This window comes from Oncorhynchus tshawytscha, linkage group LG07, assembly GCF_018296145.1.
Source record: "Oncorhynchus tshawytscha isolate Ot180627B linkage group LG07, Otsh_v2.0, whole genome shotgun sequence".
In the NCBI taxonomy this organism is placed as follows: Eukaryota; Metazoa; Chordata; class Actinopteri; order Salmoniformes; family Salmonidae; genus Oncorhynchus; species Oncorhynchus tshawytscha.
Window position 1 is genome coordinate 57,012,019 of NC_056435.1, and position 13,366 is coordinate 57,025,384.

Genomic DNA, 13,366 nt, shown 5'->3' on the forward strand with positions numbered 1-13,366 from the left:
AGGCTGTAATCACTGCCAAAGGTTCTTCAACAAAGTACTGAGTAAAGGGTCTGAATATTTATGTGAATGTAATATTTCTAAAAACCTGTGTTTGCTTTGTCATTATGGGGTATTGTGTGTAGATTGATGGGGGAGGAAAAAAATGTTATACATTTTAAAACTAGCCTGTAACGTAACAAAACGTGGAAAAAGTCAAGGGGTCTGAATACTTTCCGATTGCACCGTATATCTTAATTTGACATACTGTTTTAAGTACAAGATGGATAGACATCCACAGCAACTCGCCCAAGCCTTCCCCATTTCTCCTTCTCCCAAATCCAGTCAGCTGATGTTCTGAAAGAGCTGAAAAATCTGGACCCCTACAAATCAGCCGGGCTAGACAATCTGGACCCTTTCTCTCTAAAATGATCTGCCAAAATTGTTGTAACCCCTATTACTAGCCTGTTCAACCTCTCTTTCGTGTCGTCTGAGATTCCCAAAGATTGGAAAGCAGCTGCGGTCATCCCCCTCTTCAAAGGGGGGACACTCTTGACCCAAACCTCTACAGACCTATATCTATCCTACCTTTTTAAGGTCTTCAAAAGCCAAGTCAACAAACAGATTACCGACCATTTCGAATCCCACCGCACCTTCTCCACTATGAAATCTGGTTTCAGACCTGGTCATGGGTGCACCACAGCCACGCTCAAGGTCCTAAACGATATCTTAACCGCCATCGATAAGAAACAATATTGTGCAGCCGTTTTCATTGACCTGGCCAAGGCTTTCGACTCTGTCAATCACCACATCCTCATCGGGAGACTCGATAGCCTTGGTTTCTCAAATGATTGCCTCCCCTGGTTCACCAACTAATTCTCTGATAGAGTTCAGTGTGTCAAATAGGAGGGCCTGTTGTCCAGGCCTCTGGAAGTCTCTATGCCCTCGCTTCATACTTGTCGCCAAACCCACTGGCTCCAGGTCATCTACAAGACCCTGCTAGGTAAAGTCCCCCCTCATCTCAGCTCGCTGGTCACCATAGCAGCACCTACCTGTAGCACGCGATCCGGCAGGTATATCTCTCTGGTCACCCCCAAAACCAATTCTTCCTTTGGCTGCCTCTCCTTCCAGTTCTCTGCTGCCAATGACTGGAACGAACTACAAAAATCTCTGAAACTGGAAACACTTATCTCCCTCACTAGCTTTAAGCATCAGCTGTCAGAGCAGCTCACAGATTACTGCACCTGTACATAGCCCATTTATAATTTAGCCCAAACAACTACCTCTTCCCCTACTGTATTTATTTTATTTATTTTGCTCCTTTGCACCCCATTATTTCTCTCTCTACTTTGCACATTCTTCCACTGTAAATCTACCATTCCAGTGATTTACTTGCTACATTGTATTTACTTCGCCACCATGGCCTTTTTTGCCTTGACCTCCCTTATCTCACCTCATTTGCTCACATTGTATATAGACTTATTTTTCTACTGTATTATTGACTGTATGTTTGATTTACTCCATGTGTAACTCTCTGTGTCGTTGTATGTGTTGAACTGCTTTGCTTTATCTTGGCCAGGTCGTAATTGTAAATGAGAAGTTGAGAACTCTCAACTTTCCTACCTGGTTAAATAAAGGTTAAATAAAAAATATATATAATGACTATGATTCTGAGCGATGGGTCTCTGAAAAGGAAATTGTTTAATGGCAGCGTGTGTGCACAAATGAGATGGACTGTATTTAATCTCTCTGCAATGTGGCTCTAGAATTCCTTTGACTGGAAACATCCCGTATGAGATCTCCTCCATTCACACGTGTGCGTACACACGACATACACACACTCACATACCCACCCCTGCTCATTTCTACCCCCTGCCGCCCCTAACACAGACATGCATGCACCCATCCCTGCACATAAATCCACACTCGCTCCTCCCCCGCCAAACACTAACAAACACATACCAGACAGACACAAAGGCACATACAGTCATCCATCCACTTTCAGGGGAAGCAATGTGTGTGCTGAACTGTGAATTATGATAATAGATGAGTAATGCACATTAATAAAGCATTATCCTAAGTGACAGAAAGTGAGAGATGGGGAGGACAATAGCAGATAGGGGCACATGGAGGGGGAGAGGAGCGATATAGGGAGGAAAGGGAGAGATGGGGGAGAGAGAGATATATATAGGGAGAGAGAGGAGACATAGGGAGAGATGTAAAGGAGAGATACATGAATAGAGGAGATTGAGAGAAGAGGGAGAGATACAAAGAGAGGAGAGGGAGAGATAAAGGGAGAGATGTATGGAGAGGAGAGGGAGAGATATGGAGCAATATAGGGATCGAGGAGAGATAGGGGAGACATAGAAAGAGAGGAGAGGGAGAGCGAAATAAAGAGAGTGAGAGATATGAGAGCTATAGGGAGAATGTATAGGGAAAGAGAAGAGGGGGAGAGAGTGAGAGGGTGAGAGAGTGAGAGGGATAGAAATAGTGTCCACCACCCAAAGAACATCCAGCCACCAAGCATTGGAGTCAACATCCAGCATCCCCGTGGAACACTTTCAACACCTTGTAGAATCCATGCCCTGACAAGTTTTGGCTGTTCTGAGTGAAATATTAGGAAGGTGTTCTTAATGTTTTGTACACTCAGTGTACATCTTCTTGGTCATATAATTGAACACTTAAAGCCAAATTATGGTCATTCCGGAGTCTGCATTAGCCATACAGCATTTACTGTGATGCGGCCTCTGCAGAAGTCAGGGCATTCATACTTCTTGCACTTCTCAGAGAGCTGTTGTGAAGGAAGCTGTCAAGGAAGTGAGTTTGTTTCTACAGGACGTACCGCTCCCACCTACCTTCAACCAATCATATCAATGTGGAGCTATACGGAACTCTCTGCATCATTACATAATACGGAGAATGCGGTACAGAGCTTCATTTGACATCCGCAATTGCGTCACACCCTCCATACGGAAACTCTGGACCACATAAAACCTTCTTATAGGCAGGTAGCCTAGTGGTTAGAGCGTTGGGTCAGTAACCGAAAGGTTGCTAGATCGAATCCCTATGCTGACAAGGTAAAAATCTGTCGTTCTGCCCCTGAACAAGGCAGTTAACCCACTGATCCTAGGCTGTCATTGTAAATAAGATTTTGTTCTTAACTGACTTACCTAGTTAAATAAATGTTAAATAAAAATAGTCTCTCAGTGTCCTTTGTGTTGTTCTGTCTATTTTGTATGAATAAACTACATTAATTATTCTGAAAGACTTCAGCCCCTTTTATACACATGGAAGTACATTTTTATTACACCAAAAGTATCAACATTTGATGTGTAAATAACAGCAAGAATAACATTTGAGATGTAAATTTGAAAAAAATCTAAAAGGAATTGAACATCAAGGGACAACCTCAATTTCTCAATATTTTCACAACATGGATAGAAGGTCAGGGCTCTGTGCAGGACAGTCAAGTTCTTCCACAACGATCTCGACAAACCATTTCTGTATTGACCTTGCTTTGTGAACGGGGCATTGTCAAGCTGAAACAGGAATGGGCCTTCCCCAAACTGTTACCACAAAGTTATAAGCACAGAATCGTCTAGAATGTCATTGTATGCTGTACAGTTGAGGCCTTGCCTGAACCATGAAAAACAGCCCCAGACCATTATTCCTCCTTCACCAAACTTTATAGTTTGCATTAGGTATTGGGGCAGGTAGTGTTCTCCTGGCCTCTGCCAAACCCAGATTCGTCCGTTGGACTGCCAGATGGTGAAGTGTGATTCATCATTACAGAGAAGGCGTTTCCACTGCTCCAGGGCCCAATGGCAGCGAGATTTACACCACTCCAGCCGACGCTTGACATAGCGCATGGTGATTAAACCTATACTCTTAGGGGGGTTATTTAAGTAGGGTGTCAGACGTTTTCGGGCAGGGACTCCGCTGTACTGAACTTAGGGGGAAGCTTGTTCCACCATTGGGGTGCCAGGACAGAGAAGAGCTTTGACTGGGCTGAGCGGGAGCTGCCCTCCTGTAGGGGTGGGAGGGCCAAGAGACCAGAGGTGGCAGAACGGAGTGCTTGGGTTGGGGTGTAGAGTTTGACCATAGCCTGAAGTTAGGGAGGGGCAGGTCCTCTTCCTGCTCCGTAGGCAAGCACCAGGGTCTCAAAGATGATGTGAGCTTCGACTGAAAGCCAGTAGAGTGTGCGGAGGAGCGGGGTAACATGGGAGAGCTTGGAAAGGTTGAACACCAGGCGTGCTGCGGCGATCTGGATATGTTGCAGGGGTTTGATGGCAAAAGCGGGGAAATATATGATCTCTCCCCTGTGTGAGTCATCATATGATCTTTCAGGCATATCTTCTGACTAAAGCACTTGCCACAATCACTGCACTTATATGGTTTCTCTCCAGTGTGTATCCTCATATGTCCTGCCAAGTTTCTCATTCGGCTGAAGCATTTTCCACAATCTTTGCACTGATATGGTTTCTCCCCAGTGTGAATTCTCATATGTTCCGTTAGGGTTCCCTTCTGACTGAAACTTCTGCCACATACATTACAGAAATATGGTTTCTCCCCAGTGTGAATTCTCTGATGTGCTTTTAAAATGCTACTTTTCAGAAAGCATTTCCTGCAGACAGGACACCTGTGTGGTCTCTCCCCTGAATGAGCCTCCCTCAATGGAACTTTCAACTCACTGGCTTCCCTGATCTTAGAGCTTAGTTCTTTCTTCGTCCAAGTTGTCTTTGATTTGAGTGGCTGTAACCCTGACATTAATCCTCCAGAGTCCACCCCATTGTCACTTTCACTGTTGCCAATCTGAGTTGCAGAGCAGTCCGAGTGTACTGTAGAGAGGGGTTGAGATTCACTTGATGGTTCTGATGCACTGCAGCCCTCTCCATTAGGTTCTGTTTTGATGTCTTGTTCAGTTGTTTTGGTGGGAAGAGAGTCCCTCTCTCTGTTCTCCATAGTCTGGGTTTGGGGAAGATATAAGGGCTGAGGAGGGTCCGGATCATTATCACTCTTTACACAGGGTAGAGTGAATATGAACTCTTTAATATCAGACTCCAGCCCTTCAAGCTGCTCTTCCTCCTGACTGGTCACAAACTCCTCCTGTTCCTCTTTAATCTGAGTGGGCTCTGGGTCCTCCTGGTCCAGACTGGGGCTCCAGTCCTGCTGCTCAGGAGGAATGTCTTCAGGGACAGGGAGAGTGAGCTGCTGGGAGTCTGAAGAGAAGAATAGGGTATCAATAAGATGTAGTTTCAATTTCAATGTGGCCTTGAGCCCAATTATTAGATTAACGACAGTAAGCTACAATTGGAATGTTCAATTTCATCAGTTGTAAATAGTTCTAACATTACAGCTAAACAATTGAATGAATCAGGTGTTTAGTGGCAGTGGCCTGGCTAGCCCATCTTCTCTAGACAAAGATTATATCTCAGTCTAGCATTATAACACTAGCCCACAATGCACTGTGGGATTTATTTACCGACCTGTGTCTCTTTGGCAACGCTTTTCCCACTTCGAATGGTATATCCGTTGTCGGTGGACCGTTCTGATAAAGAATGTGTTGTTTGCGTCACCGTGTGATGCCCAGGAAATAATTACATCTAATTGTTAGATGCTACCACCCCCCTCCAAATTAAAACCAAACATGGATGTCAATGATTGCGTGCGCTCCATTCTACTTCGTCTGCGGCAGCATGGTGCCCATAGTGCGAGGTAGATTGTTACACCAGATAGCGTGATTTAACCAAAGATGATGGTATCTATTAGAATTTTGCAAGTTTGCAAAAAAGGTATTTCACTATACTTGTGCATATCACATTAAAACTTGAAACAGACTTCCAGGCATTGCGCTAATGTTAGTTAGCATTGGTTGGCAAAACTACCTCCAACTTCCTTCATACTGGACACAGAGACATAAAAATGATATCCAAAAGTTAATCTGATTTTGGGGAAGTAGATAAATGGCATCATTGCCAAAATCTGAGCAAGAGAACAAGTACATTGGAGTGTCTAGTTTGAGAAACAGACGCCTCACAAGTCCTCAACTGGCAGCTTCATTAAATAGTACCCGCAAAACACCAGTCTCAAAGTCAACAATGAAGAGTCCAGGATGCTGGCCTTCTCGGCAGAGTTGCAAAGAAAAAGCCATATCTCAGACTGGTCAATAAAAATAATAGATTAAGATGGACAAAAGAACACACACAGAGGAACTCTGCCTAGAAGGCCAGCATCCCGGCGTTGCCTCTTCACTGTTGACATTGAGACTAGTGTTTTGCGGGTGCTATATAATGAAGCTGCCAGTTGAGAACTTGTGAGGCGTCCATTTCTCAAACTAGACACTAATGTACTTGTCCTCTTGCTCAGTTGTGCACCAGGGCTTCCCACTCCTCTTTATATTCTGGTTAGAGACAGTTTGTGCTGTTCTGTGAAGGGAGTAGTACACAGCGCTGTACGAGATCTTCAGTTTCTTGGCAATTTCTCGCATGGGAAAAGCCTTCATTTCTCAGAACAAGAATAGACTGATGAGTTTCAGAAAAAAGTTATTTGTTTCTGGACATTTTGAGCCTGTAATCGAACCCACAAATGCTGATGCTCCAGATACTTAACTAGCCTAAAGAAGGCCAGATTTATTGCTTATTTAAATCAAAACAACATTTTTCAGCTGTGCTAACATAATTGAAAAAGGGTTTTCTAATGATCAATTTGCCTTTTAAAATGATAAACTTGGATTAGCTAACACAACGTGCCATTGGAACACAGGAGTGATGGTTGCTGATAATGGGTCTCTGTACGCATATGTAGATATTCCATAAAATAATTAGCCGTTTCCAGCTACAATAGTCATTTACAACATTAACAGGGTCTACACTGTATTTCTGATCAATTTTATCTTATTTTAATGGCCCAAAAAAATGTGCCTTTCTTTCAAAAACAAGGACAGTGACCACAAACTTTTGAACGGTAGTGTATATTTCAGTTATGTGAGATACCCTGTAAGAGACTTCGTGCCCAAACCCATGAAGTGTGATAAAACTATCTGGACATGTGTCAAGTGTATGTAGACAGGAGGAGTATTGTATGCCAGTTGAGGCAAAATGTTGCAATTATGGTAGTGAGCAAACACCTGATTCCTGAAGTGCCCTGTTAGAGTGAAGGAGACAGAGGTGACAAGAGTAAGGGCTGTCCAGCATGTCTCCTATCTGGAGGCGTTGAGAAGAGTAGAAGGGAGTAACGTTGAAGAAACCATGCTAGTTGGATTAGAGACAACCGTAAATGTTACTCGCCAACAGGATCCTGACATGATGCATGTTAAAAAGGTGGACTTTGTATCGTTTCTTGCACTAGTTATAAACTTGACAGCGCAAACAATGAGGAAATCTGAGAAAATAGGTATCGTTGAATTTGTATATAAACCCTTCCTGGGTTTCAAACACATTAAAGCACTTACATTACATGTTAAACAGAAGACAAAACCCCTACATATCTACCATACAAAATGTATAATACCACCATACAACAATATTACAATGCATGCGTGTGTCTGTACCTTTGTGTGTGTGTCTTCACAGTCCCTGCTGTTCCATAAGGTGTATTTTTACCAGTTAAAAAAAAATCTGATTCTACTGCTTGCAACAGTTACTTGATGTGGAATAGAGTTCCATGTAGTCATGGCTCTATGTAGTACTGTGCGCCTCCCATAGTCTGTTCTGGACTTGGGGACTGTGAAGAGACCTCTGGTGACATGTCTTGTGGGGTATGCATGGGTGACAGAGCTGTATGGTAGTAGTTTAAACAGACAGCTCAGTACATTCAACATGTCAATCTCTCTTCCACTTCAAGCCATGAGAGATTGACATGTATATCATTAATGTTAGCTCGCCGTATACTTTTAAGGGCGTGCCGTGCTGCCCACTTCTCAGCCAATTGTAATTTTCCTAAATCCCTCTTTGCGGCACCTGACCAGACTACTGAACAGTAGTCTCGGTGCAACAAAACTAGGAACTGTAGGACTTGCTTTGTTGATAGTGTTGTTAAGAAGGCAGAGTAGTGCTTTATTATGGACAGACTTCTCCCCATTTTAGCTACTGTTGTATCAATATGTTTTGTTGCAGTTATTTCAGTAGCTGTAGTAGCTGACGTGTATAGTGTTGAATCATCCGCATACATAGACACACTGGCTTTACTCAATGCCAATGGCATAGCGTTAGCAAAGATTGGAAAAAGTAAGGTTGCCTAAACAGTTACCCTGGGTAATTCCTGATTCTACCTGGATTATGTTGGAGAGGTTTTGTACTACATTCTTATGCACTGTGACTTCAAAGGTGCAGAAAAATGAATATGGTGTATTCTGTTGTCAATTTGTTTACTGAAATGTATTTTATTACTAAGGGTTGGTAACAGGCTGATTGGTCAGCTATTTGAGACAGTAAAGGGGGCTTTACTATTCCTGGCCTGAGGGGACACACTTTCTAGTAGGCTTAAATTGAAGATGTGGCAAATAGGAATGGCAATATTGTCCGCTATTATCCTCAGTAATTTTGCATCCAGATTGTCAGACCCCGGTGGCTTGTCATTGTTGATAGACAACAATAATTAGATCACCTCTTCCACACTCACTTTACAGAATTCAAAAGTACAATGCTTGTCTTTCATAATTTGGTTAGATATACTTGGATGTGTAGTGTCAGCGTTTGTTGCTGGCATGACATACCTAAGTTTGCTAATCTTGCCATTGAAAAAGTCATTAAAGTAGTTGGCAATATCAGTGGGTTTTGATAAATGAGCCATCTGATTCCATGAATGACAGAGCAGAGTTTGCCTTTTTTCAAAAATTGTAATTTAAGTTCCTCCAAAGCTTTTAACTATCATTCTTTATATTACTTATTTTTGTTTCATAGTATAGTTAATTTTTCTTAAATTTGCAGTACGCTGGATGGCAGACTTCTTTGCCATTCCTTTTGCCTCATCCCTCTCAACCATACAATTCCTCATCAATCCAAGGGGATTTAACAGTTTTTACAGTCATTTTCTTAATGGGTGCATGCTTATTAGTAACTGGAATAAGGAATTGCATAAATGTGTCAAGTGCAGCTTCCGGTTGTGAGTGTGGCTGAATGTTTTTTGGGACTCAGGGATTTTACAGCAGAGGCATTACAAAGAATACTATCAACTAACGTTCCATCCTCACAGGGCCCTGCGCCTGTGTAGGGATGTGACTTGCTTGGATTATCTTTCATATTGGCAATACATAATTTTTAAAAAAACAATTAAATTGATACACACTTATAGGGTTAGGGTTCCCACACCGCCATATTGCAGTGCTTGTTTACGGAAAACGGACGTTAGACAGTGGCCTATCTGTGCTAATTAGCCATATGTATCTCTGAACACCAGTGTGTAAACGGAAGAGAGACGCCACAAACGTGTTGTCACTGAAAAACACTCTCGGCCAAACTGTTAAAAACGGGTAAAATAGTGTACAGTGTGTATTTTGCATTTGTTAAATCATTTTGATGTGATATAAAAGTAGAGGGATTTATGTTTCTAGAACCGTACCGCGATTGAGAATCGATTCATGTTTAGTATTTAGCTTCTAGAGCCAATTGGCCTTTTAAACAGAAAATGTAAGGTCCTTGGACTAAGAAGCAACCCTGGGCTTCTTGGGTCCAATATTTGGCTACACCAAACTGTACCTACCTCTTAAAAAGATCTGGTTAAATCACATTATGTTGTATCAATCTGTAGCTAATTGCGAGGCTGACTAGGAAACAGACAGGTGTGCACACAAAGCAAGAACACGACATGAAATCTATGTTTGCTTTTCATTTCGATGGGGGACTGGGGGTGATAGCATCTACAATTGTATTTAGGCCTAATTATTTATTGGGCACTGATCTGTGATACAAACGAGGACTTCCTAATCAGAACCTTCTACCGATATATGCCCGGACCTTGGAAAAGTTGCCAAACAGTCACGGGTTGGCAAATAACTCACAAGGTGGACCATGTTAGGGTCCAGCTAGAAAATATGAGCTGTGGCCTGACTAGCTTCGTCTCGCAACTAGCCATTTAAAATGAACCTGAACAACTTTTCCTTTGAATGTTACAGAATGATATCTGTAACAATAAAATTTACTATAAATGATTATTTAAATGGATACTGTAGCTAGTTGCCGGACAAAGCTATGGCCTGCTAGGTGGTTCAATTAGATTGTTATAACGGGGTCATAGCTATTCACTACTAACCTGCAATATGTAACTTTATGTCGGGATTGAAAGCCAAATCCAGCAGCCTTTGTAGACGTTCGATCTCCTCCTTCGCACGGGAGATTTCTTCCTGGTACTCTGCTATGGTATTTTCCACAGCCCCTAATATCTCAACTGCCGCTGCTGTTAAACGCTCGTTTAGAAAAACCTGCAAAAGCTGAATTTTCGACATTTTGATGGAAATCTAAGTACACTTTGTTTTACTATGAAGATATGTATTTTGCTGCTAACAAGGTGTCTAATGGTAGCAAGCATTATCAGCGTCTGGTTAGCGAAATAAAATAAAAAGTACTTCCGCGTCAGGGAATTTCAACCAATTTCAAAATAAAGGTCCCATGTAATAGTAGAAAATAGTAACCTGTATTTATTCATGATATATGGAACATAATTGTCAAAATATTAACCATTGCTCATATTTGTTAATATTTAAGTATTCAATGTCCATTCAATTTGGGTTTTAAAACATGTTCAAATAAATGCCCCCAATTCAAATCACTGTATATGCATTCAGCTCATATTGGCTTATAGAGAAAAAATGATTATTTTTGTAAAAGTGGGGTGGGGAGTATTCAGTAGGGTTTGTAGAATCTAAATATAGTGTCATTTCATGGGGCTCTGAAAAAATACAGATTATTGCTGGCCTTTTACTGTGGTCAAAAAGCTTAAAATTGGCTGGTTTGATACTATATGGTTCAAATTTAGCACTGTACAGGAAAAACAATCAATTGTGTGTCCATAAAACCAGTGTCCAGTCTACTCCCTAGAGTCCCTAAAATACAAAACAGGTGAGTTTGAACAAAAAGCTATGTTATAGGAAGCTTTATGTTGACATTTGAACAGTGAGAGACATATCAGCACCATGGACAGCTATCATTTTAGAATGTTATGTTGTCAGCCTATTTTCAAATACTGTATGTGGCAAATATGTGGCCCAAAGCATGGCAATCCATCATTGGTAATAGGTCAGCATAATGACCCACTAGATTGTATATATCAATTACTCCCCTGGTTACAATAATTGGGCATGAAACAGTGGTCAGTGCCATGCATACTGATAGCTGTGATCAGCATCTCACACAATCAGCTTTACTTCAACAACATTTCAGGTTAAACTAAATACAGACACATCATCGCTTGATATTCTATTCAGCCAATTAATCACAAAAGAGGGTGCACCCACAAATTGCAGTCATTGTGATGGCGTATTGATTAGACAGACTGTTTGGACCACCACACCAGATATTCTTGTTATTTTTTAGCCCCGTGTAGCAGAAAATGGTAGAGTTAAGAGAAACCCAGTTCTTCCATCCATTGCAATTAAAATCCCAGTTGGCAACAAGAAACAGATGTACAGATTGAGCTCTGTAATATGTCACTCAGGCGCAAAATCTCAGAGGGGGCAGAGCTGGATTTGACACCTTGACACCAATATACGAGCAGATGACTAACACATTTCTGTTGGCACGAGAACAGAAGGAATTATATATTTCTAGGAAGTAGTTAATGAGACTCACACACAAACAAATTGCAATGATGTACAAACACTTGATTCAGAATCAGAGATTTCTGTCATTCCACAGTATGAATACTTCTCCAATCACAAATATATCAAGTATATCGGACAAAATTATGAAAGACAAGAATTGTACTTTTGAATTCCGTAAAGTCCGTGTGGAAGAGGTGAAAAAACGATATATATTGTTGTCTATCAACAATGACAAGCCACCAGGGTCTGACAATCTAGATGGACAATTACTGAGGATAATAGCAGACGATATTGCCACTCCTATTTGCCACATCTTCAATTTAAGCCTACTAGAGAGCGTGTGCCCTCAGCCCCGGAGGGAAGCTAAAGTCATTCCGCTACCCAAGAATAGTAAAGCCCCCTTTACTGGCTCAAATAGCCGACCAATCAGCCTGTTACCAACCCTTAGTAAACTTCTGGAAAAAATGGTGTTTGACTAGATACAATGCTATTTTACACAAAACAAATTGACAACAGAATTTCAGCATGCTTATAGGGAAGGACACTCAACAAGCACAGCACTTACATAGATGACTAATGATTGGCTGAAAGAAATCGATGATAAAATGATTGTGGGGGCTGTCTTGTTAGACTTCAGTGCAGCTTTTGACATTATTGATCATAGTCTGCTGCTGGAAAAATGTATGTGTCATGGCTTTCCACCCCCTGTTATAATGTGGATAAAGAGTTACATGTCTAACAAAACACAGAGGGTGTTCTTTAATGGAAGCCTATAAAATATAATCCAGGTAGAATCAGGAATTTCCCAGGGTAGCTGATTAGGCCCCTTGCTTTTTTCCATTTTTACTAATGACAAGCCAGAGTTTCTATGTATGCGGATGACTCAACACTATACAAGTCAGCTACTACAGCGACTGAAATGACTGCAACACTCAACAAAGAGCTGCAGTTAGTTCTAGAGAGGGTGGCTGATTAGGCCAGTTAGCCTTAAATGTTTCTAAAACTAAAAGCATTGTATTTGGAACAAAACACTCCCTAAACCTCAACTAAATCTTGTAATAAATAACGTGAAAATTGAGCAAGTTGAGATGACTAAACTGCTTGGTGTAACACTAGATTGTAAAGTGTCATGGTCAAAACATGTTGATACCGTAGTTGTAACGCCCGGGGTGTAGTGGGGAAGAAGTCAGGCGCAGGAAGCAGAGAGTTCAGGGTAGCGCTACTTTTTAATGCACCACAACGGTGAACAGACGCCAACCCAAACAAATGCCCCAAACACGGAGGATGTAAACAGTCCAGCAAAAATCCAAACACACGGACAACCGTGACATACAGCCGTGTGCACATGTACACTGAAATAATCCCACACAACCAGCCGGCGGGCCGGCTGGTAAATAAAGCCCAACCAATAGCCTAAACTAAACACAGGTGCAACCAATAAACAGAAAAGGGGGAAAAGGGATCAGTGGCAGCTAGTAGGCCGGTGACGACGACCGCCGAGCACCACCCGAACAGGAAGGGGAGCCACCTTAGGTAGGAGTCGTGACAGTAGTAGCTAAGATGGGTAGAAGTCTGTCTATAATATAACAATGCTCTGCCTTCTTAACAACACTATCAACAAGGCAGGTCCTACAG

The 13,366-nt window shown here is 41.8% G+C and overlaps 1 protein-coding gene across 2 annotated transcripts; it reads right to left on the reverse strand.

The window, feature by feature from the left end:
* Window positions 1–3,712: 3,712 nt before the first annotated feature.
* LOC112254909 (zinc finger and SCAN domain-containing protein 31) lies at window positions 3,713–10,550 on the reverse strand. 2 transcript variants are annotated; one of them, XM_024427868.2, is made up of 3 exons: window positions 10,225–10,550; window positions 7,103–7,226; window positions 3,713–5,195 (listed from the first exon to the last, which is right to left on the reverse strand). In XM_024427868.2, the coding sequence occupies exons 2-3, from the start codon at window positions 7,167–7,169 to the stop codon at window positions 3,874–3,876; spliced, it is 1,389 nt and encodes a 462-aa protein (XP_024283636.1). In that variant the 5' UTR covers window positions 7,170–7,226; window positions 10,225–10,550; the 3' UTR covers window positions 3,713–3,873. The 2 variants fall into 2 exon arrangements, with proteins under 2 accessions (XP_024283636.1, XP_024283634.1); XM_024427866.2 differs by lacking the exon at window positions 7,103–7,226 and having other exon boundaries at window positions 10,225–10,549.
* Between the last annotated feature and the right edge of the window lie 2,816 nt (window positions 10,551–13,366).

Bases quoted from the DNA above. Each gene is read 5' to 3' on its own strand.
- LOC112254909 (XM_024427866.2), bottom strand. From the start codon at position 10,417: ATGTCGAAAATTCAGCTTTTGCAGGTTTTTCTAAACGAGCGTTTAACA. The intron at 5,196-10,224 runs GTTAGTAGTGAA...TCTTCTCTTCAG, and splicing joins CATAAAGTTACATATTGCAG to ACTCCCAGCAGCTCACTCTC.